Source organism: Porites lutea, chromosome 4, assembly GCF_958299795.1.
Source record: "Porites lutea chromosome 4, jaPorLute2.1, whole genome shotgun sequence".
Classification (NCBI taxonomy): Eukaryota; Metazoa; Cnidaria; class Anthozoa; order Scleractinia; family Poritidae; genus Porites; species Porites lutea.
Genome location: NC_133204.1, coordinates 22,867,413 through 22,892,371, shown reverse-complemented (window position 1 = coordinate 22,892,371; position 24,959 = coordinate 22,867,413). Strand labels below are relative to the sequence as shown.

General features: G+C 38.8%; 1 protein-coding gene and 2 long non-coding RNA genes across 3 annotated transcripts in view; 2 read left to right on the top strand and 1 right to left on the bottom strand.

Annotated features, from left to right (window-relative positions):
* Window positions 1-3,793: 3,793 nt before the first annotated feature.
* On the bottom strand, window positions 3,794-13,695 carry LOC140934413 (uncharacterized). The gene is made up of 17 exons (XM_073384040.1): window positions 13,304-13,695; window positions 12,431-12,682; window positions 11,342-11,397; window positions 10,948-10,986; window positions 10,741-10,788; window positions 10,173-10,270; window positions 9,363-9,460; window positions 8,712-8,806; window positions 8,226-8,330; window positions 8,016-8,115; window positions 7,842-7,896; window positions 7,067-7,132; window positions 5,987-6,037; window positions 5,764-5,832; window positions 5,083-5,223; window positions 4,680-4,814; window positions 3,794-4,284 (listed from the first exon to the last, which is right to left on the bottom strand). Exons 1-17 carry the CDS (start codon window positions 13,642-13,644, stop codon window positions 4,198-4,200), a joined length of 1,836 nt encoding a protein of 611 aa, XP_073240141.1. The 5' UTR covers window positions 13,645-13,695; the 3' UTR covers window positions 3,794-4,197.
* A 3,448-nt stretch (window positions 13,696-17,143) lies between these two features.
* On the top strand, window positions 17,144-18,939 carry LOC140933058 (uncharacterized). The gene is made up of 3 exons (XR_012165016.1): window positions 17,144-17,350; window positions 18,064-18,109; window positions 18,497-18,939. It is a non-coding gene; the product is annotated as an uncharacterized lncRNA (long non-coding RNA).
* A 3,003-nt stretch (window positions 18,940-21,942) lies between these two features.
* The window catches only part of LOC140932955 (uncharacterized), a 3,103-nt gene continuing 86 nt past the window's right edge, over window positions 21,943-24,959 (top strand). The window contains exons 1-4 of the long non-coding RNA XR_012165012.1: window positions 21,943-22,071; window positions 23,371-23,468; window positions 23,978-24,054; window positions 24,547-24,959. The exon at window positions 24,547-24,959 is cut by the window's right edge and continues 86 nt beyond it. This is a non-coding gene — a long non-coding RNA (uncharacterized lncRNA). The remainder of the gene's footprint in view (window positions 22,072-23,370; window positions 23,469-23,977; window positions 24,055-24,546) is intronic.

Sequence of the window (24,959 nt, the reverse complement as noted above, 5' to 3'; positions counted from 1 at the left end):
ATTCTAATTATTTAAGTACTTTTAAGAGTTAAGGTACTGGTCAAAAAATACGAACCTTGATTTATAGTCGCCTTGTGACTTGCTTGCGGCGATGAGGCAATCGGGACCTATACAGTAAATTCCGCTTTCAATGAATCGGTTTGTCTATTGTCCTGGCGGTATTGTTATGTTTGATCGGCCGAAAAACTCTATGCTTGGACCCTTGCCAGGAGTAAATCAGTCAAGGAAGTACTTACATACCTTTCTCTGTCACAGGATTTCTTTTTGTCCTTTTCTTCTTCCCCATTTCTCGCAGAAAAAGGTATGTATAAATCGCTTTCTCTGCCTTCTGGCGTTGACAGCGCGTTGAGGAGTTGCGTTACAAAGCGAGAAAAGTGACTTGAGATTCATATTACGGTGCTCTCAACAATTAATAAATCAAGAATATGATACCGTGTTTTCGTCAAACAACCAGGACTTTATATGACAGGAACTGCCGCCAGCCGGAAGCAAGAATAGGTAATGAACCTCGGCCAGGAAATACTGTGGACACAAACCTTATTAAGCGGAAAATATTGTGATAAGAGATTTTTATACCGTGTAATAAATCTGATCCCTGATTCGGACTCAAAAGCCTTGTGATCCCTGATCCCATTCTTCTGAGCCCTGAGCCTATGGTTTAAAAAACCGTTCAAAATTATTCTGGGGTATTTCCGACCTCGGAAATACAATTCACGGGGCCGGAAATGAGTAAGCGGGGTCGGTTTCTTTACTTACCAATAACGGACCCGTAAACAGACTTAATGCCGGGATCGAAATTCAATTCACGGGGTCGGAAGTGATTTAGCCATCGGGTGTCGGGTTTCTGATGTTCAAAGCTCCAGATGCCCAAAGGCATCTTCCGCTTCAAAGCAGGGTTTTTGAAGCTCCAGGATCCTTCCACCCCAGACTTGATATTGAAGCTTGAGTGTCAAAGTGCTTACTAACTTGTGAATTGCATTATCTACCACAATACAAGGAACTGAAGTTCCAGAGATCCTTCCACCCCAAAAACTGATGTTCAAAGCTCCAGATGCGCAAAGGCATCTTCCGCTTCAAAGCAGGGTTTTTGAAGCTCCAGGTTCCTTCCACCCCAGACTTGATATTGAAGCTTGAGTGTCAAAGTGCTTAATAACTTGTGAATTGCATCATCTACCACAATACAAGGAACTGGAGTTCCAGAGATCCTTCCACCCCAGAAACGGATCTTCAAAGCTCCAGATGCCCAAAGGCATCTTCCGCTTCAAAGCAGGGTTTTTGAAGCTCCAGGATCCTTCCACCCCAGACTTGATATTGAAGCATTCTAGCCCGTGCTTGAAACTGAATGTTCCAGAGATCCTTTCACTTCAAAATTTGAAATTGAAAGCTCCAGATGCCCGAGGCATCTTCCGCCTCAATTTAAAGATTTGGAAGCTCCAGGACCCTTCTATACCAGTTTTGATTTGAATGTTTTGGCATGCAAGCATATTTGTAGCATATGCAGATCATTGCACCTTCCATCACAATAAAAAGGAACTGGAAGTTCCAGAGATCCTTCCATCTCACATCTTAACATTGAAAATTCCAGATGCCCAAAACATCTTCCACCACAATGCAAGATGTTGAAGATTCCAGGAACCTTTCACCCCAGGCTTGATATTGTAAGCTTCTTTGTACAAGTGCTGCCTTGCTGGAGCATTTAAAAAAGTATATTTCCTTCACCTTTGACATGATTTTGCAGAATACAGTGAGTGTCTAGCCTGTTCTTTCATTAAAATTTGCTTAGAAAACTTTAAAAATTGCAGTATTCAGGTCCATTTGTATAACAGCCCAGAAGTAGGTTATTACTGTAGCAGAGACACTGGAACAAGGAGATCAAGATATTAAAGGTAGTCTTTCATACACACTTGGCAACTTGTCTGCTACAGTGCCAGCTGGAGGTGGCCTTGTTTAGTTACAAACATAACAGTTTTCAAGCTCATGTCAAGCCTCTCTTCATTCCAAAGGCCATGGCATCAAGTACTTATGTTTAAATTTTTCGATTTACATCTCGCAATTTATTTGCATGCAAAAACCGAAACCAGACAACAACCATTTAACCACTTTATCATTTTGTTTCACAATTTACTTAGAATCTTGAGTAATTTGGGTGTGTATAGAAGTCATAATAACTTGATTTTCTTGTTATTCTTCATACATAATAAGTACCATTACACTGAATTTCTGAAAAAAGGAAACATTGATTGCACCTGCTACAAGATGAAATTTCATCTCAATAAAAAAGAACAAACACCTAGAACCGAAAACCACATACATAGTACCACAGGTAAAGTAACTGCAAAAAAAAAAAAGACTTGTTTTTGGAGAGTCTGGCATGGCTGGGAGATGAACAGAAGCAAACACATGACCAATTAGCCCTCGAAATGATCATACTAACTACTTTCTCTTTAACTACCTGCCTACTCAATTACCTAGGAAAACCAATCTCTACTTGTCCTCCTTACCAGCTAGACTATATCTCCAGTTAATGCTTTATGTTCAGCAGCTCAACCATGCCAGTGTTATCATTTTGATTGTGTGGACAATGAAAATTATCAGGGGGAAGATCTTTATATATTAATAAATATTAAGCTGGCTATGTGTGTGGCTGTATGTGGTTTCCTGTCTTAGAAATCCTCTAGAATGAAAAATCAATTTACCTATAGTTTGTAATAATATTGCTTAAAAAGGGAGAGAACTAGAAAACATTTGACATGTGAAACACTTGTTGTCAATACCAAACATAATTAGTGATCCAAAGTTTCCTGTACATGTACATCTATAAAATGCCTTTCACCCTCTGCCAAGAACAGGCTATACACACCATTGTATGTATTCATAGCAACAGAAAAGTAAACTAAATGGCAATTGAAGGCCAGAAGGTATGTTGGAGCATGTAACATAGTTCTTATACTCGATTCTGATAGTTTTGGCATTATTGTTCAAATGTGTAATTAAGTAATTATTTGATACTGAAAGGTCAACTGTAAGGAATGTGATTTTGATTGTCTTTTCTTGTGCGAACAATAATAAAACAAATGTTCAAGTAATTGAAAAAGAAAAGAAAACCGTTGACAGGGGTAAGAGCTAGGTTGGGGCTATAGTTAGGGTAAGGCTAACATTTAAGTGTTTTAAGGGTAAAATAATAGCAGTTAGTACTTAGTGGGGATAATAGGGCTATGATTTATGGTTTAGTAAGGGACAGAGGTGGGTTTAAGGTTAGGGTTAGGTTTGGTAATAGGGCTAGGATTATGGTGGGATAAAGGGGTTTTGCCAAGGGTAGTTTTAGGGTTAAGATTAGAATAAGCCATAGGGTTAGAGTTACAGATAATGTTGGGGTTAGTCTAGGATTGGTTTAAAGTTAAGATTAGAATAATTAGAGGTTAGGGATAGCCGAGGATTGGTTAAGGGTTAAGAATAGAATTAGCAAAATGGTTAAGGTTAGCCTAGGATTGGTTTAGGGTTAAGAGATTAGAATTAGCAAAATGGTTAGGGTTAGCCTAGGATTGGTTTAGGGTTAAGAGATGAGAATTAGAAAAAAGGTTGCGGTTAGCCTAGGATTGGTTTAGGGTTAAGATTAGAATTAGCAGTGAGGTTACTGGGTTAGCCTAGGATTGGTGTAGGGTTAAGATTAGAATTAGCAGTGAGGTTACTGGGTTAGCCTAGGATTGGTTTAGGGTTAAGATTAGAATTAGCAGTGAGGTTACTGGGTTAGCCTAGGATTGGTGTAGGGTTAAGATTAGAATTAGCAGTGAGGTTACTGGGTTAGCCTAGGATTGGTTTAGGGTTAAGATTAGAATTAGCAGTGAGGTTACTGGGTTAGCCTAGGATTGGTTTAGGGTTAAGATTAGACTTAGCAGTGAGGTTAGGGTTAGCCTAGGATTGGTTTAGGGTTAAGAGTAGAATTAGCATTAAGGTTAGGCTAGGGTTATGTGGAGGTTAGATGCTAGGGTAGGATCAAAATTAAGGTTAGAATTAGCAGAACAGCGGGAGTTAGGGTAGGGATTATGGTTAGGTTTGTGGTTACAGAAGGTTTAGGGTTCCAGTATTATAGCTAGGTTATGGGTGAGGGTTAGCGATAGGTTTGAGGTTAGGGTTAGAATTAGCAGCAAGATTAGGGTTTATTTTTAGGGGTTAGGGAAACATTGGGTTAGGACTAGACTATAATAGTAAGGTTAAGCCTCCACTTGTAAGTACTATTGTACTTACTTCTTCCCTTTCCATCAGTGTCTGCATTTCACTGGCATCCTGAATAAATGGATGAAAAGGAAAGAAAAAAAAAACACATAATTATCAACATGTCAATAGAAGGTACTAAATGTTTGAGTTATTGCAAGATAAAATACATACAGGTACCGTAGGTAAATAATAATTATGTATAACTATGCTGTATTTATTTGAAATAATGGAACTTTCATTTCAGAGAAGGTGTGGATTGAGATAAAGGGACAGTGAGAGCATAAACATACAGTTGACACGCATATGTGGTATGTTTGTACTTCTTATAGTTATAGGGTCAATAATATTTATACTAATAACAACAATAACCAGTAATAAAGGCTGAGTATTATTTTTATCACAATTCAGTGAATAAAATATTTACTTATTACTACAGTCCAAATAATTCATTTTTGGATATCTACCTTTTTAATAACTTTCAAGACATGTCTCTGTGTCTCTATTTTTTGTTTCACATGTACCATGTTGTTTGTGGCTTGGTGCACAAGAATAAAAAAAAGGGGAATTTTGAAATCCGCTCCCAACCAGTCGTACACTTCCTGAAAAGGAAAATCGATCGCACCAAATGTCAATAATAATGAACATGTGGCTGAAAAGACACTTGTTTTGAGAGTGTCATTTGTTTTCATGTACAGTGGAACCTCGATTTAACGAAGGGCCAAAGAACTGGCAATATGTGTTCGCTATATTGAGGTTTCGTTATATTGAAGTTCTTTTTCATACATCTCACTATGACTAGAGTAAAAAACCCTGAACAACATAATTATTAATTTTTAACAGAAATGGAAAACAGTAATACTGACTTACTTGGTAAAACGCTGTTTTTGGAATTTTTCGTTTCCACATCCCCAGAGGAGTAAGAACCCGTACTTCCACCCCTGCCGGGTCTTCAGGCTGTACCCTGAGGGCCCTTTGCTCTCTTATCCACATCTCCAAATCTGGATTATACTAATAGATAAATTAAGTTGATTGGTAATAAAAAAATTGTTTAATTCTTTCTTTAAGGATTGTCTGAAAATTTATATATTCCTCCAACTTTGGTAAAATTTGCAGCTGCACTCTTGTTGAAAAGTCTGGTACACCATAATGAAACAGATAGAGAATAAACATAACATATTGTCTTTTTTATGCAAAACGAAAGAAACAATTTACAATGAGAAATGCTAACAAAATTTGTGCCAGATCTGAAAATGGGTATGGATCTTAGAGACCAGGTCTGAAAATGGGTATGGAAAATTTCATTTTTTGGTCCAAAATAGGGTCAGGATTTGGAGAAACGGGTGGCACACCCCCACCAAGAATTGAAAGGAGTACACCCCTCTGGGAATCAGAAGGTCAAGTTTGGACTGAAACAGATCAATCCCCATACGTTAATTTGATTGTAGAGCATTAAGGGGGAGGGGGGACTTTTTCCCTTGAAAATGAGGGGTTCAGTGGGGAGGGGGAGGTAGGGGGCTTAAGAACATTAGTCATACTCCACTCACTCACCATATCACTTTTGTCATTCTCAGGTGTGGATAAATCAATTACCACTGATTTTGAGATGCAATTGACAGACTGCATTAAAACACAAAAGAAATGGTAATCAGTACTCAAACAATTAACATGGTATACATTTTAACAGCCACACACTGAAGTAAGGGTAGTGAACATATATAATAGCCAAGCATTTAATATTATACACTGAATTAATCAAACTCTTCTCACTCACCATATCCCCTTCATCACTGTCAACCACTGTACCTGTGGTGCATTTGTCAGACTGCATTAAAACATTACAGAAGGAAAATTTAATTGGTAATCAGTACTCAAACAATTACCAAAGGTGTATATTAATTATGTTAAGAGCCATGACTTTCACAAAGTAATGGTAATGGTACCAAGCCAATAATGAAGACATCTTGACCATTTTAATAAAATAAATGGCTTGTGCATCAATGTGTACTTGGGTTAACATTACTAACTTGAAACAAACGCAACTGAATCGTGGTCAATAGGTACTGGCACCTTGCAAAGGACTTATTGATGAAATCAAACAAAACAAACTATGAGAGAACAACTGAACAACTGACAATTTGACTAACAATAAGCAACTGTTGTCTGTGACAGTAGACGGATCGAGATGCACCAATTACATTGGATTACACTGCATGCAAAGAAAGTCGTGTCCGATAGCCCAGGGCTGGTGGATTTTGCTATCGGGCTAGTGATTTTTGTTCTTAACTTGCCCGACGGGTAAGTGCTGTTGTTTGCAAAAAGGGGGAAATTCAGGTTACAGAAGGATTGTAAAATCCTGCTAATCAAAAAGGGTTTTGGGGCTAGTTAAACTGACTTGTGGGCTAGTACATGCTAGCTACAGCTTGCCGAAATGGCAGGCTGTAAAACTGACTTTCTTTGCACCCTGATTACACCAATTACATTACTGACGGAGGACCAATAACATCACGACGTAATTGACCGATCAGGTCAATAACCAGAGTATAATACCATCAACTGACGTGATACAACTCACTTTCACTCTGAAGATGAATACCACACAGGTTGTCAAACTGTCAGACACTGTCAACAACAACAGCCCTATTCAGTAACGTTCACTTGGACGATCAAACTCAACCTACTTTTGAAATGACTCCTGGGTTCAAACCTTTCACACAAAAGATATTCTAGCATCATGTACACTTGGTCAACAGTACACCATTTCTGTGGCCAGGGCTATCCCAAAGTTAGAAACCCTGACACATCACTGCTAATGAACTCACTGATTCACACTAATCAAAATTAGTTTGTGTACCTGGTCACCTCTATCATGAGAGAGGTCTATCACTGTAGTAGTAGCAGTTGAGATGCAACTAACAGGCTAAATAAACACAAGCAAGAGTGGTTATAATCAGCATAAAGCCAAAGAAAAAAATATAACTGTCTTGCACTATTGAATAGCAAAATGTCTCCAATCCTAGCAATGAAATGTGTGTTACAGGTCAAATTTGATTTTAGGTTAATTTCGATTTAACTGAGGTTGATTCTCACTTTCATTTCAATGTTTCCTAGCCCTAATTCAAAAATGGTTAGGGGTAGGAGACAAGGGAAATTGATAATCAACCTAAGTTAACTAAAATTAACCTGAAATTAAATTTGACCTGTAACATATATACATATATACATATAATGCAGACTGGGAATACTGAAATAACATATGCGGAAAAATATTATGATACACATTATAGGTAATTGAGTTGTAGCTCATGATGAAGAAAACATATAAGAAAAAGCAGTATTTAAAAGTAGAAGGCCGTCCTGTCAACAGCAACATACTACCCAAAGTAAGTATGGTAAACATTAATCTATTTTATACCTGCTTGAGACCAGCAGACATTTAATGGGAAAGGAAACATGATTAGAAGCACAGAGATCATCTTTGTGGCACGGTTACGTTCAACAGTACAATGAAAAATACAAATCAAATAAGTATAACCCTAACTGATCAAAAGCCTTTTTTGCCCTTTTGGCATGATTCCCATCACCGTATGAGAAATCTGGACAGGGGAAGCTTAGATGAAGTCTGGTACCTTGTGACTGACTGTCTTTTCTGTGAGGTCTGTCTCCTTTGTGGACTGTTTTTCCCTTTATAAATAGTGAAAACAATGAATGGGTAACATTAAACAACCAACAAAAACTCGAAATGCAAAAAAAAAAAAACATAAAACACTCTAAAACACTCCCAAAAACATAATTTCACAAACCTGTCTCTGGCCAGATGCACCAAATCTAGCGTTTCTTTGGCTTTTGTTAAGGCCTCTTTAAGCTCCGTCCACGTAAACCATTCTGAAAAATTTGTTAAAACTTTAATTGGGATATTGACCACAGTTTTAAAGATAAATTGCAAAATATACTTTGATTTATTATAACTAATTATTTTTTACCATTATAAGTTTTAAAGAGTTTTTCCCTACGGGAAAATCGCTCCACCAACATAGGCACAGTTGACCCACGGAGTGAAGGTGCAAGAATAAGGATTTGGGGACATTGGACTCCCTGTCCGCCAACTATTTGTAATGCTATAAGACAAGAAGAGTGCAAATTATTATATCAACACCAAGGAATATCAGTGGAGCTCCCGAGCAAAAAATATGGTGACTCTTCACACATGAAATAATATGTTATCTTCAAGTGTGAAAAGATCACTGTTACTATGCCACTATAAACTATCGTGCCTTTTGCAGCAATCAATTTTTTTAAAATTTTAAGGTGTTTTTATAGGTGGAAATTATAATAATTATTATTAAGATAGCTATTTCAAGCCTGGAGTGCAAAAAACTTTATCCAAAAATGGATGTACAAAGAAGTGAACCTTTCTAATGAATGTTTGGTAGGGTTTAGTCCATTGATGACCAGATTAAAACACGGTGAAAAGGTGTTAAGAATATTTTTATTATTACCTTTCCTTCCTTCTCTCTTGCCTTGATCCGAAATCCAAATCAAAGGATCTGGGTCGTAGAGAAGTTTTTCGGTGATACACACCTCTTTTAGGTCACTATGAATAGATAACAATTATTGCAAACAGATACATAATACCACATCCACAACATCTATTCTCTAGCTACCTACTGATAAACTTCACTTTTGCTTGAATACTAGTCAAAATACAATTTTGCTAATTACCTTTCTTCCCCCACACAAGCCCTCCCTGCTGTTAAGATGATACATCATAATAATTATTATTAGCAAAGAACAGATCATTAAAGCCTCTCGTAGCTAGTATGATGTAATTCATAAAGCTGCAGAGAACATCTCAATAAGAATAGCTGCTGCATGTTTTAACTCTTTTGAAAAACAAATTTTGAGGGGAGTATACCAGTGGTTGTTCCTGCATTCCTTACTTAAGAAATAGAATGAAAAGCATTGTGTCCATAGAAAATTCTAAATTCTTAAACATGTAACTGTATATTTAAATAATTTGCATGTTATTAGATAGTCATGTATGGATATTGTGGCCTTAGTAATGAATACTTTCATTTGATCTTACAGCTCTGTGTCCAAGGTGGCATGAAAGATGGTTTGTAAGAGTTGTGCTTGTTAATGGATTTTACCTCAGCATCTGGCATTCTTCATGAGAGAGGTGTGTGTCACGATTGTTTAAGACAACCACCACTGCAATTCTTGGCCCCTTATAAATGTGTTGGCAAAGCTAAAGACAGAATCATCATTTAATTAAAACAATAATGAATGGAAATTAGGTCATAACTGATGAAGGATTCATCATTCTCATCTTCTCTACAGTTTTTGTCTTTATCAGTATAAACAAGCATAAAAAGAACACCTTCCCAGCATTATTTCCTGAAGAAGCCAGCAAGACATGGAACTAGCAACCGCTGGAAAATCTGCTATAGACGGACTTTTGAAGTGGATTACTTTCTTTCTCAATTTCTCTTCATAAAATGCTCTTACAGTGTGCAAAATTCCTAAACAGGGGAAAGGAATACCAAAGTCTACAAAAAATTACTTTCAAGGACTTTTCCAGGACGTGCACTGTGATTCAAGTGTTTTCAAGAAAAAATACAATTTGAAAACATTTCAAGGTTCAAGGATGCCAAACAAAATTTCAAAACCTTTTCACAGAACCCAACGTAAATTCAAGACTTTTTAACGACCCCCCCCCCCCTCACCCCAACCCCCCTCCAAAAAAAAAAATAATAATAATAATAAAATTTGATAACTTTTCAAAACAGCAGGAACTATGTGATGGTAGGACATCTACGTGTCTGCAGCCAAATGTCCCTTTCTGGGCAATTATCCCCTTATACTATCATGTTCATTTTACAAGCAGCTCTGTTATCTATGGTTGTTGTCGCATAGCGCTGATCTATCGATAATTTTGTAGATTGTTGTTAATGACTTACACTTTTGAAAGAAACTCCAATAAAAGGCAACCCATTTACGTTGGCTTGACCTAACACAACACCCAGGGGCTGTAATAATTGGTCCGAATGGAGCAGTCCTGTAAAAATACAACAAAGAATCGTAAATACAAGGTAATGGTTAATTATAACTTCCTCAACATCATTATATGCAAATAGCAGAATTCGGCTCCACCAGCAGCCACATTGAACTAGAATATCAGCCATTATAAGATAAGTTCTCTGCTAAGTAAGTCATTCAAAGACAGTTGGCGGCTACCAATTTTTCTGCTATCATGGCCAAGCTATGGCATTCTCAGTAGCTAATGATTAGAAGAATTAATAGCCTGAAAATCACAACGGTGTGCTTCCTTTTTTTCTTAAAGCTGGCCTCTGTCACTCTGGTGTCTGGATATTATAAGCCTTGAGATTCTCCAAATTTTTGGTGGGTTCTGTACATCTTGTGTAGTTTTAATTGCACAATTTGAGCCGTTTATTTTTATTTTTCATTTAGGTAGCCAAAAGGTGACTATGAAAAGGTAGGATTTGGAACAGTACTTTAAATGAATACCTGGTTCATACAGCCCCCTATCATTTAGGTCTTGAACTATTGTCCCTACTGTGAATGTAAAAAAAAAAACAACAACAACAACAACAACAACCTTAAAACAAAACTGCAAAAATATGCAATATATGTGAAATGTTGAAACAATTAAGAAACCAAGTCTTTGAAAGTAGGGGTTAATTAGAATGGGTCAAGAAGGTTAAAATGTGTTACCTGGAAAAGCTCCTCCCTTATAACTTGGACCAAACTCGCCTGCAAAAAAGGGGAGAATGGCATTTATCTAGTTGGTACACAGACTCTCTCTTTTTTTCTCTGTAGGGATTGTGGAGCATGAGGATAAATTAACTTATAAGCCAAAAGGTCTGCAGGAGGTACTTGCAGTAACAGAAAAGGCAATTTTTTTTTATCATCAGGTAAATGGCTATTATAGGTCAGTGACAACATCATGTTAACAACTTATCATGCTCGCAAGTAGAAGCACTTGCAATCACAGCTTACTGCAGTAACAGTTTCACTTTTCCACACATCGCACTAAATTATACTCCCTGCTCTCATGCAGAAATAGCTCTCTATTGGACAGTATTTAGTCAGTAGTAAACAGACAAACCTTTAATGCACTTGTTTTCTTTCTCTGCAGTGATTGCACTTCCACCTACAACAAAAACATTCCTTCACCACTAAACAAGAACAAAATAATTTTGTAAAAAAATTTCTTGTTGCAACTTAAATGTTGAACGCTTTTGAATGTAATAGGGGAATGTTAAGATTGACTGCAATCACTCACTCACTCACTCACTCACTCACTCACTCACTCACTCACTCACTCACTCACTCACTCACTCACTCACTCACTCACTCACTCACTCACTCACTCACTCACTCACTCACTCACTCACTCACTCACTCACTCACTCACTCACTCACTCACTCACTCACTCACTCACTCACTCACTCACTCACTCACTCACTCACTCACTCACTCACTCACTCACTCACTCACTCACTCACTCACTCACTCACTCACTCACTCACTCACTCACTCACTCACTCACTCACTCACTCACTCACTCACTCACTCACTCACTCACTCACTCACTCACTCACTCACTCACTCACTCACTCACTCACTCACTCACTCACTCACTCACTCACTCACTCACTCACTCACTCACTCACTCACTCACTCACTCACTCACTCACTCACTCACTCACTCACTCACTCACTCACTCACTCACTCACTCACTCACTCACTCACTCACTCACTCACTCACTCACTCACTCACTCACTCACTCACTCACTCACTCACTCACTCACTCACTCACTCACTCACTCACTCACTCACTCACTCACTCACTCACTCACTCACTCACTCACTCACTCACTCACTCACTCACTCACTCACTCACTCACTCACTCACTCACTCACTCACTCACTCACTCACTCACTCACTCACTCACTCACTCACTCACTCACTCACTCACTCACTCACTCACTCACTCACTCACTCACTCACTCACTCACTCACTCACTCACTCACTCACTCACTCACTCACTCACTCACTCACTCACTCACTCACTCACTCACTCACTCACTCACTCACTCACTCACTCACTCACTCACTCATTCATTCATTCATTCATGTCCTTTAACTAGAACTCTTGGAACTATTAATAATGTTACTTAACTACAAAATCATTACTTGTCACAGATGTTGTCGTTGCTGTAGCTGTTGCTATTGATGTTACTGTTGCAGTTGATGTCGATGCCAACGCTACTGACGTTGCTGTTGTTGACGGCATATTGTCTGCAAAAAGGTCATGGGATAAAAACACTCGAGTTGAAGAGGTTTTAAATTCTTCTGCAACAGCCTTCCCACTGAGATTCGTTCCAACAGGTGAAAGGGCATGGTTGCCGTGTGGTTTTGCCTTTAAAAACCTTATGGTGCTGAAAAGATGAAAACATTTACATTAATAATTTAGTGTTATTTTACAAGGTTCATTGGTTAACTACTAGATGACAAGAAACGACTTGAGTGTGGAATCATCATACAGTACACCATGTAGAGACCGAAGAACAATAAGCATTAGGGCCATCCAAATTGTCATTAGTATATAATCAGATTAATTTTTATGCTCAATGAGACTTGTTATTCCAGCTGGCTAGTTGTGCTGGTGGGAGTAAACTTACGGGATGCAACTCTCTTTATGGCTGTTCCTGCATTGATACAGTAAAGGAAATTCAGTAACCTAGATTGGCATTGTGGCTACCAATAAAGCAGTCACCTTCTATCAAGTGTCCTCTGTTTTGAGAGATAGTCCCGAAATACAAATTCTCCAAACCTAAACGCCTAGGAGAACGACCTTTGCCCCCCAACACCGACAAGTCCCACCCCTAAACTTTAGTCTCCTATAATATTACATAATACATATCTGTATTTCAAGTTCAAGACAATCATATGAAATAAACGAAACCGGAATAATAACATCCCCAGCCCATCACGAACAGGCGCATAATTTATTAATGCATTTCGAATTTTTCGCGCAATGACAGTCAGAAGTAACTTACCTCGCGTTGCCTATCTCCTTAAATTCCCTTTTCAAGAGGGAGAGCATTTCCATTTCATTGAATGATTTATCGAACTTAATTCGTTTCCCTTCTACTTGGCCTTGGGAATTTGAAGCATTTGAGCCTAGCCAGAGGAAGGTTCTCGTGGGTTTGGCTCCACTGGACTTCGATCCAGACCGAACGTTCGTTTGTGCAGTGAATACGGGGCCAAGATTGCCCAGTCCAGTAGGCTGGCCATTTGGCTGGCCATTTGTAGACGCCGCATCCCGATCCTGTTCATTCATTTCACCCAGAAAAGTACCTAACGACCGCGACAACTGAGAGAAGGATTCTTCGCTCATGACAAATCGAAAAGAAATACCTCGTGGCAAATAAAATGCTACAGCATATCAGTTTACTTTGGAAACGTCATATCCTGTAAGCTGATATCAGACGCGGCGTCCCAAGACAAAAACAGTTAATCAACAAAATGGGACAATTCCGTAACTTTTCCTTCCATACTTTCGTTTGAAATTGTTACATACATAAATGCTATGGGACTGTTTGTGAAGGGCACTATATTGAAATCGTAAGGTGCTCAACTGATGAAACTGAACATCTGACCATAGACCACTACGACAAAGACCAGGTGTTAATCAATAGGTGGCACAAAGAAGGGAAAATACTCCAAGATATTTGGCGGGGCATACACACAAGAAGTAATATTAAAAAATAAATAAACAAAATAGATAAATATAATCGTACACACACACACACATAAACCCGCACAAAATATGCAACCCGAAAAGTCAGTACTATACCTGTAAGTATAGAAAGAAATCACGAAAAAGCCACACATGGCGCAATGACGAGCATAGAGAAAACCAAAATCATTACACGCAGTCACTCCGGCTTCTGTCAAAGTGGGGGTACAGTGGATTTCAATGAAGTGACAGGGATGATCGAATGGGGGCAAAAATCAAAACCCAAAAAAATCCCAAGCGCTTCCAACAAAACCCCCAAAACTCCCTGGACCAACATTAATCACCAAAAAAATCCCATGCCGAATTTCCGACCCATAAAAATTTTCAGAAAGTATTAAATTATATTACACGAAAAATAGAACTGGCAAAACATTAGTTTTGAATGCCCCCAAAAATTCCCACTTAAATCAAGAAAATCCTTCGATCATCCCTGTCACTTAAAATCCGCAGCCCCCCCCGCTGGGGCTTCTGCTCCCCGTCGGATGGTTCTTCACCAATGGCAAGAGGCCAGCTCACTGCATGCTGCCTGATCGCGTTAAACATTAACAACTAACTTCCTAAGTGAATCCGGACTGAATACCACGAGTCACCGTCATGTTTACCCTGTGTATTTCATTTTCATTATTTACTTGGTTTTTCTTTATTCTTACCGTTGGGATTCAACCAAGAGCAGGTAAGAAGTACTTCTAAAACAGAAAAACGACAAGACGTACTCGGTACAGCGTCAGGCTGTGCTGTAGTTGAATGTGCTGCTCAGATATCAGAAAAGATAAGTTAAATATTTATAGTCATGATTGTTAAAAAGGACCAGCTACATTCCACACCAGTCTGATTCCACACAAACTTCTTTCAATCGTTGTTGATTAATCATAGATGTCATGTGCGCCGTATGCTGCAGCTCTCCCCCTTTTCTTTTTGAAACGCGATCCATACTGCATTTAACCTGTTCCCGGCGTTCAGATGGTGGGTGGCCTGCGTGCCAGCCGGCCCACGCACCATTCATATAGTCCTATACCCAGAAGGTTTAGAGCGTCTGCGACGCAGGCAACTTTTGGGGAACGGACCAAGAAATTGGGCTCGACGCGTACGGTTTGGCTTGCCACTCGCTATCTGAACACCTAGAACAACCTATACTGCATTTAAGCCGGGGGGGGGGGGGAGAGTTACTCCTTAAGATGGCCTATACGGAGTGGTTCCGCCCGAAAGGGGTATCCTTTCAGGCTTCAGGTTTATGAAAGGATAGGGATTCCACTTGTTGAAGTATTAGAGAGGGTAGCGAAATCTGTCATTTGGGTCTGTGAAAGGGCTCAATAGAGCTAAAAGAGAAATTTATGGCTTAATAAAGTCGAGAAAAGGTTCTATTTTTGTGATTTAAAAGACAGTGCATTTACAGCTGTTTAATTTAGTAGCTGTTTAATTTAGTGATTTAAAGATAAAGGTATGTGAAAAGGGTAACATCTGTCAGTAGAAGGTATAAGTAATCGGTTCCTGACGAAAGGGGTACCTTTTTCCGTGAAAAACGACGGGGGCACCCAACGGGAAATTTTGAGAAAAAGACCTAAAAACAATAACAAAGCGTGAATAAAGTTTTCTGAGACTATTTTAAGCATTTTGGGGGATTGCTGGAAAAAAATTATCTGTTCCTCACTCCCAGCAAGACTGATGGAAGAGTTCCCAGCCAGCAAACTTACAACCTCCAACCCGACTTACTGGGAAGTGTCATAGGGCACAATTCAGATCTTGAGTGGTAAGTAACCCATAAAAGTAACCCGTAGCAGCTATTCTAGACTTCAAATCCCCTCTCACACCCTGAATTATCTTTTTCCCAACAACACTTTCCTTCCAAGGACTATTATTTCTTCCACATCTCCCAGCCAGCAAAAATGTGCCTGAAGAACAGATATTTTGAAGAACAGATCCATTGGGTGCCCCTGAAACGATATATAAGAGGTTAAGGGTTTGGACCACGGAGCGGAGCCTCCCCGTATAAACATTTGTTGAGTTACTTGAGGACACCCTCCCCGGAATTTGACCCGAGGAGACGGATAATCAAAGAAGGATGAAGTTTTCCGTCCAAATTTGAACAAAAGGAATAAAACACACGAGTAGAATGAAGCCGATTCATACGTAGGTGGTATTTAAAGGGTCCTTAGAAATAGGGTTGATGTGCGCCTAGCGCCTAACGCGTTTTCAAAACTGATAAATTAAATGCCCAGTTTTGGTTTAAAACGGCTGAAGGTTTTCTTGCAACCATCCTTGTTCCCAGGGTCCTCTCCTACCGAGAGGTACTTAAAAAAATAAAGAAAAGAAAAGTCAAGAAATAAAATAATGACTGGGTGTTAGATATATAAAACGTACACGGTTTGTGCTTTTCTTATCTCATAGTCACTTCTATTGATCCTGGATCAATAGAGTTGTTTGCAAGGGAAGTGAAAGAGCTGTATCTACATGCAAAAACGTCATTAGAGAGCCCAAATGCAGACAGCGAGGACCTGGGAGGCTGCAGTGCAGCACTTGAGAAGACTGGAATGGGCGTTGGACCTTACCAGACCTTGTGGAGGTGATCTCCTTGAGCTGATAATAAACCAGCTGAAACAACTGGAACGTAAAATCGGCGAGATGATAGAAACCTTCAACGGCTTAATACCGTTGTTGGCAGACGAGCTGCGCTACAGGGCCCCAGTAACTGCTACCAGATCCGTTGGCCGGCCATCATTCATTATCACAAAAGAACAACTCGAAATTATGCGCTCGTATGGTTTATCGTGGATGGACATAGCGAAGGCACTTGGTATGTAAAGATCTTTGTTTGTTATATTTCAAACACGAGAAAAAACGTTTCGTGGGTAGACTTTGTACGTAGGAAATGGTGTGGGGTGGTATTGGTTTGGGTTTAGTTGAGACTTTAAGAGACCCAGTCAGCTAGATATATATATATATATCATGCATGAATGATAAGGTTCTCACTATATTTCGTTTCTTTTTCAATTTGTCTTTCTCGTCTGTTTACGTTCTCCAGGCGTTTCAGTTTCAACCATCTGGAGGCGCCGAGCGAATTTCCAGATCCGACGAAGTAGACATAGAGGAAGGAGGGAGGTTACTATGACAGAATTGAAGGAAATAATAGCACGAATAAAAGAAACGGCGGTCGACGCGGGAATCATTATGATAGAGGGGGAATTGTCCGGACAAGGCCTGTATGCCTCTAGGGTAGCGATATCTGAGGCACTAATGACCTTGGATCCGATCGGGGCAAGCTTGAGATGGCGAGATTTCACACCTAGAGTAAAATATAATGTTCCAGGTAATTGTGTGACGTGGATACGATGCCCCGAAGAAGAAGTAGGCTACTTCATTAGGCAACAAACCCATTAATTTTTGCACTAACTTTAGATTACACTGTAGAACATCCTGTAAGCGACTACCCCTTAACGCAAAAAATTCAGCGGTCACTTAGGTGAGGAGGTCGAGGGAGATCTTTTCCTACTAGAAGTCCGAATAAATCTACTTTCTTTAACACAAGTTATCGTATACAATTTTAAGGTTACGATAAAAGTTCTCCATATCCTTTTAGCGTATGACCGAAAGCCAATCGGTTGCTTACTAAAGTTGAAAACCGGCGAGGCAAATTATAAAACGGTTACCCCAAAAAAGTGGACACAGTCGCTTTCCAGAGGTTCCAACCATCAAGTTTTGACTGTAAGGTTTTTCATTTTTATTTGGACATAAAGTCGCTTATGGCAGTCGAGCGAAAGTTACCTGATTACTGGCCCATTCTATGTGCTTATCTAACATAACATAACTTTTATATAAAACAGAAACACGGAAGATTTTCTGGTCATTCCGATTTCCCTCACTCCACCCCATCCTCTTGAATAATTTCGCGTTTCTGTACTTGCACGTGTGAATAAATAAGGCCAAGACGATGAAAAAGAGAAAAAAAAGTTAAAAAGGTTTATTGTGGTCGAAATTCCAAGACTATAAACTATATTTATAAAAGTGTAAACTTTTTTTCAGGACCTAATAGTCTTTGGCATCTTGACGGAAACCATAAGCTTATAAGGTAAAGATGAGTTTGTATGGCAAAAAAAAATTAAAAAATTAATCACCAGAACTTTATTTGCAATCGATAAAATCACCATAGCAATAATAATGATAATCCTTTCAGTCTGAGAACGTCATGTATGTATATTATTCCGAGGAATTATAATTACTCTACTGCAGTTTTTCTTTTACTTTGTGTATAGTTTTTTACAAGACTCTAATAAAGATGTCGTTCATAATAATGATAATAATAATAATAATAATAATAATAATAATAATAATAATAATAATAATAATAATAACAATAATAATGATGAGAATAATAATAATAATCATGCAAATTCAAAATAGAGTGAATCTTCATGTGGAGAGGATTTCTTGAAGTGACCCCTTTCCTGTTTTGCAGGTGGAGATTGGTCATTCACGGGGGCATAGACGGGTATTCGCGTTTAGTAGTTTACCTTAAATGCTCGGATAACAACAGAGCTGAGACCGTTGGGAATTCGTTTCTAGCTGCTACCGAAGAATACTGTTGGCCTTCCAGAGTAAGAACAGACAAGGGTGGAGAAAATGCTGTGGTTGCTCGGTTGATGATAGAAAGGAGGGGAGAAGGACGCGGGAGTATACTTCAAGGGAGCTCCGTCCATAATCAAAGAATTGAGCGGCTTTGGAGAGACATGAGGAAGATGGTCTCGGAGTACTATAGACGGTTGTTCCATTTTCTCGAAAGCCATCTTTTACTCGACCCGATAGGAGAAGTAGACTTATTTTCCTTACATTTTGTGTTTATTCCAAGAATAAATAACAGTTTGAGTCAATTCAGAGCTTCTTGGAATAATCACAAATTATCGACAGAGGGACAAAAAACTCCAAATCAACTTTACATTCTTGGAATGCTTCGGTTGTTTGGTTCAAACTACACTGCTGTCAAAGACTTCTTTGAAGAGAATAGAGTTCCTGAAAACTACGGGATTTCCGAGCCAGAAGAGGTAGACGCGGTAAACGAAGATTCTAACGGAGCGGTTGTCTTACCGCAAAATGCAATTGAAATGTCACCAGATTGCCTAAGAGAGCTACAGGCCACGGTCAACCCTCTCGAGCAAGACGGGAACCATGGAATTTCTCTTTACCTTAAAGCTAGGGAAATAATTACTCGGTCTACCCAGGTAGAATGAACTTAAGAGTAGATTAAAGGTCGTGGAATGGATACCAGTGGGGAAGCGGGGGGGGGGGGGGGGGGCGATATTTGAAAGAATGGCGTTTTGTAAAATTCCGCCACTTTGGCGAGCAATAATATATATCCTGGCCAGCAAAAAATTTCGTCAGTTTACTGATTTTGAGGCACTATTTCAATCGGTGTCGCTTGAATTTTTCACCGGAATTAAACTTGAAAAAGGCTAGCCAACATTAAAATCCATTTCCATCCAAAGACCACATTAGGGACTTCACCGTATTTTCTTTGCTCAGGCTTTATACAATCTTTTTCATTCACGCCCCACGTACACATATATACGGATTTTTTTTCCCTCCCTTTAGCTGTGTATCCGCCTGTATAACTTCCTATTTAGTGTCTTACAGCTCGATGAAGAAGAAACACATGATATTACGGGAACAGAGGGCAAGAGCACTGGATTTCTTTACAAATAGTAATATGAATCAAATAAGTTGATATTGACTATACACATTAAATCATATGCAATAAGTTCACACGACTGCATTTTATTGATGTCAACGTACCAATAGGTGTCGGGCCCTAGCTAGGATAAACTTTATACATACGGGTACACGAGTGTTACTGCTTAATTAAAGCCACCCCACCTTCCGCTATGAAAAAAACAACAACAAAGGAATAAAACTATAAAGGGGCAGCGTGATCGTTGTCGTTTTTGTGGGAGGTGGTTATGGAGGGGGGTGACGTTGAGGTTAACGTAAGAATGAAGGAAATATTGGGAAAACCGTTATGCTAAAAAAAAAAAAAAAGTTATAGTAGACTAAGTTTTCTTTGCGATAGAGGACTATGTGGTGTTTGTCTACCAATTTTTTCTTTCCAGAATCTCAAAAACAGTATCGACGTTATTATTCGAGTATTTTTCCAATTTTCCAGAGCTATTAACACCTCCTCCAACCCTGCACCTCACAACAAAACAGGTATTTTGATTTGAAGCACATAAGTTAAGCAACATTTTTTTGTAACAAGTCAAGAGGCACAATTCAAGATTTAAAGACAATTAAGATTTAAAGACAATTTACAAGAAATTTAAAAGACAATTGCAAATTGTACATATTTATATTTTCATTATTATTATTATTTTATTGATATACATTTCTTTATTATTAAAACTATGAATGCGCTATATAGTGAGTGCTGAATCTAAGTCTTTGTTTAATTATGGAATCAGGACTGAAAAGATATTTCGGCCGACGCAACCATGGACATTTCGAGGGGCCGGAAATCAGAAAAAAAACGGACAGCGATGTGGGCGTGGGTTTGGGATAGCAGAAATAAGGGTCCAGTTGCCGGTAGGAATTCAGACATCAGAAATGAAACTCCTGGGCCGCTGGTAAGAAATGAATCCGGAGATCGTAATTTAGATTTCGAACCCGAGATTAAGGTCTATTTTCGGGGACGCAGAAACCCGACACCCGATGGCTAAATCACTTCCGACCCCGTGAATTGAATTTCGATCCCGGCATTAAGTCTGTTTACGGGTCCGTTATTGGTAAGTAAAGAAACCGACCCCGCTTACTCATTTCCGGCCCCGTGAATTGTATTTCCGAGGTCGGAAATACCCCAGAATAATTTTGAACGGTTTTTTAAACCATATGAGCCCTTTCCTCTGAGCCCTGATCCCAGTCATATTTTGGGCTTTGAGCCCAGAGCCCATATACCATGTTACGACCCTGCTATCCTAACCGTGCTGTAGCGCACGATGCACGCTCGCAGCGAGGAATTTGATGCTACCGAACTTCGGCGACCGCGTGCTTCTTTGGAAACGATAGATCTTCGCTCTCTCGAGTTCGGACCCGATTAATTACCATGATTACGAAGTGCGTCTACTACGAGTGAGTGAGTGACTCATTTGCATATCTCAGTCCCTGCAATAACTCGTGGTACGCTCGCGCGTACCCACGAGTTAAAAATGGCCACTGTAAAAAAAATGAAAATAAAATAATGAAAAAAAAACGAGCTCCCCTAAAAACGCCTGCGTGGGAGGCTTATGTTTTTAGCGTAGTTTCATCAATGCTTGCTCGCAGGCTCATGCTATCAGAGCGATTCAAGGCAGTGTAGGGGTGTGTCTTGTTTATAAAACAAATGCTGGAGCTCCGCTTATGCTGTCAGGTTCCCACCAACATTCGCTTTGTAATGCACAACCCGCAATCCCTTGATTCGCTCTTTGTGAGATTAGTTCAGTAAACGTTTCAAACCAAATTTTTACCTTTTTACCTCCACCGACATAGCATGATCGCGCCACAATTTCTTTAAACAACCCCTTTATTCTTTCGTTCTTGTATGGTTTACCGTATAGTTCCTGCAAGCCTATAGTTTATAAGCCCTCGGCTTCTATATAGGCTTCCTTGCCTTTACCACATTTGATCTTGTAAATAATTTAGTTGGAATGTTTTATATTATCTGTAATGTATTTCTGTATACTGTTGTTGTATTTCTGGTTAATGGCAAAATAAATAAATGAATGAATGATTGAATGAGTATGGCCCAAAATTTAGAAACTCGAGGCCTTAGGAATCCGGAATCCATGAGTGCAAGATTCCCAATCCAAAATATATCACTCTTAGGCTACCCCTGGGCCATGGCACGTAATCACTTTGACCTTTGGCTGTTAACCCTAATTCGATAAACATTTACCAAGATTAGTTGTGCGAGTTTATCATTTCGTTACCTTTCGCGTAAACAGAAAGAAAGTCGAAGGATTCGGCCCTCTTTTCAATGGCATCAAAAGTGGACGTTTCGGTAGAATATTGGTAAGTAACGTAAGTCGAAATTAATTGTCATCGCTGTTTGTTTTAAAGTCTCTTTTTTTGTTGTCCAGCATAAATTGTCAAAACATTTCCAAATGTGGCCAACTATTTAGTCGTTCGTTCGCAAAATTCTAAACAGTCTAAAAACTTTTTTCATTAAGAGAGTGTTAAATAGGATTAATAGCTTGTCCTATCCTGTTCACAATTTAACTACTTAAACTTTTTGCGGGAAAATAAGGTGAGTATTTGTTATTCATAGAGCGATTTTACTTGACCCGTGAAACAATTAATAACAACTAGTGCAAAATAGTACAAACAAACAAAAGAAGACAACAGAATTATTGCATAATAGTACGCACTCTATCTGTTTTCTCTATCATAAATCGAATACATGACACACTTTTTCTCGAGTCATGATCACGTCGCTTCAGTTATAAATTAAACATTAAAAGAAGTGAAGAGACAAACGTAAAAGTCATGATAGGTGCTGTTGTGATGAATGTTATTTCATAAGTAGCCCTGCAGTCCTTGTCAAATTTCATTTCTTTCTTTTTCGATTCTTTTTCTTCGTGCCTTCTTTATTGCCAATCGTGTTTCAGTGTGAGTTGATGAGTTAGGTGGAAGACGTGAGAGATTGCATGGAAGATCCGATCGCGTGTTTTAACTCCTGTTTTCAGTGTAGTTTATTGGAAAATTTCCAAAACACATGTCTATAAAACATGTCAAAAAAACCTCTTCTCACTATCTAACAATTTCCTTAAAGGTGTATCTCTGATCCATTAAGACTTATAGATTACGTTGTCTCTTGGTTCATTTCATGTGTCAGAGAATTTTCCTCAGTAGCCAACTCCTTCCCCACCTCCCCCCCGAAAGGGGGGCAGTGGTCGGGAATTTGCTCAAGTTTCAATCTTGGATGGAGACTTTGGAAATTTATCACAACGCAGGGGCCGTGTATTTGTCTTCCCCCGGCCAGGAAATCCCTGGGGTATTTGAAATTTAAAAGGATTGTTTCAGAGAAGATAAAAATTTGGTTGAGTCAGCAAGACTTGCAAAACTAGTGTTAGATGTTTCTATAGCAAGTGTGATCATAGTGTACATCTCTTGATTATTAGCGCAAGCTGCATGTAACTTCAGAATTTCATTTCAAGCACAATATTTTTATTCTTGATCTGAACGACTTTGCGTGCGGCAAATATCCTTTTATTTAGTTGTTCACCAAGATGCAACTTTTCTCAAAAGCAAGAGCTGCTGCAGAATAGTCACCCTTCTAAAAAACAGATTGATTATTCTTCATGTTTTCAGTTCTATATGACGATATGCCCCACGCTACAGGGAACTGGCTGAACAAATCAAGGCTGAAGTCCCTGAAACCAATGTTGTTGGCCATGTTGGTCGCTTTAGTAAGTTGCAGCTTAGGAGTAGACCTGTATATATTTCTGTATTTATTTACTAAATACGACCGCAATGGTCTGTAACTGGTATCAAAGATGGAATAATCCGTCCGGAAAAACAGAACTACCTTTACAGATGTTCCGTTGTCATGTTCCATTTACTTTCGTTTCCAACCCGATTTTACGGAAATGTTTTGTAAATGGTAAACAACCGCAGTTTACCATCACCTTTGGGAATAGCTAAGAGAAACACGATAAAATTGGGTTAAAAAATGGCATATTTTTCAATGAAGTGTTCTGTTTGTTGTAAGTCAATGTAAAAAGCTGATAGAACTTCTTTAGACTGGTCAGCCCACGGTCTTCAACGTTATTTGAGTGTCCAATCTTTTCGCTAAACCATGACAGACCTTTACTAATCTGAGAAATTTTTGACATTTTTGGCTTTTACTAACCTTTTCCTTTACAGATGGAAGGGAATTAATGTGTTTAAAATTTATTGCCTCTTTGCTTTGTCACAGCCTCATTTGAAGTCACTATAAATGGAAAGCTGGTGTACTCTAAACTGTCCCAAGGAGCATTTCCTGTATTCAAAGAGGTAAATAACGGTTTACTATTTTAATGTAGAGAGCCTGTATATGGAGGCCATGCCCGATTTCCTTTGCCTTGCACGGAAGAAAAAGGATTTAAGAGACAAGTGAATGAACTCCTGCCATTTCTGTCCGCATTGGTTTGTCTTTCATTTCTTTGTTGAAAGGAAGCTGTTCCTGATAGATTTTAAGATTTCAAACAACAACCTACCTTAGCTGAGAAACAAGTTGTTACTAGTATCGGGGGCTGGAGGGGAATAAAATAGACTATCTTCGGAATAATGGTATACCTTTTATGCGGGGGGGGGGGGGGGGTGTTGGGGGGGGTGGGTGGGTTAATTTACTCCCTTTGTGCGGAATAAGTACATTTTTTTCACTGAATATTTTTGAAAAAGTTTTGAGCAGGAGTGATTGAATTAAAAACACCCCATTACTGGTAGCAATAATAAATTACAAAGTAGATTCATTTATTTATTGTTGTTGATGTTGTTTTACTGAAGATTGTCAAGGTGGTCCATGAATGCAGTGAAGGAAAAGAACCTCGAGAAGTGACAGAAAAAGAGCCAAATTCTTGCATCTTGCTTTAAACTGCAACATTGAAGTGGGATTTTAATCCCTAAATGAAGGCATATAATTTGCTAATTAAGGCATTTTAAATTTACATTTGGCATAAGCCTCAGCAATATTGTTGTAAATGCTGCTTCATATTGCTAATCATCATCAATAAAAACAATAGTTAAGAAGACCAACGCTAATTCTTTCCCATGTGGCAACTTTGCTCAAAATTCCATGTGCCTCAAATGCTATTTAGCAGTCTGGGTATCTATTGTTGATGAAAAGTTCACTGTTTATGTTTCTATTATGATAGTCACATCAGAAAAAAATATGATGTTGACTTGAAGTTAAAGAAATT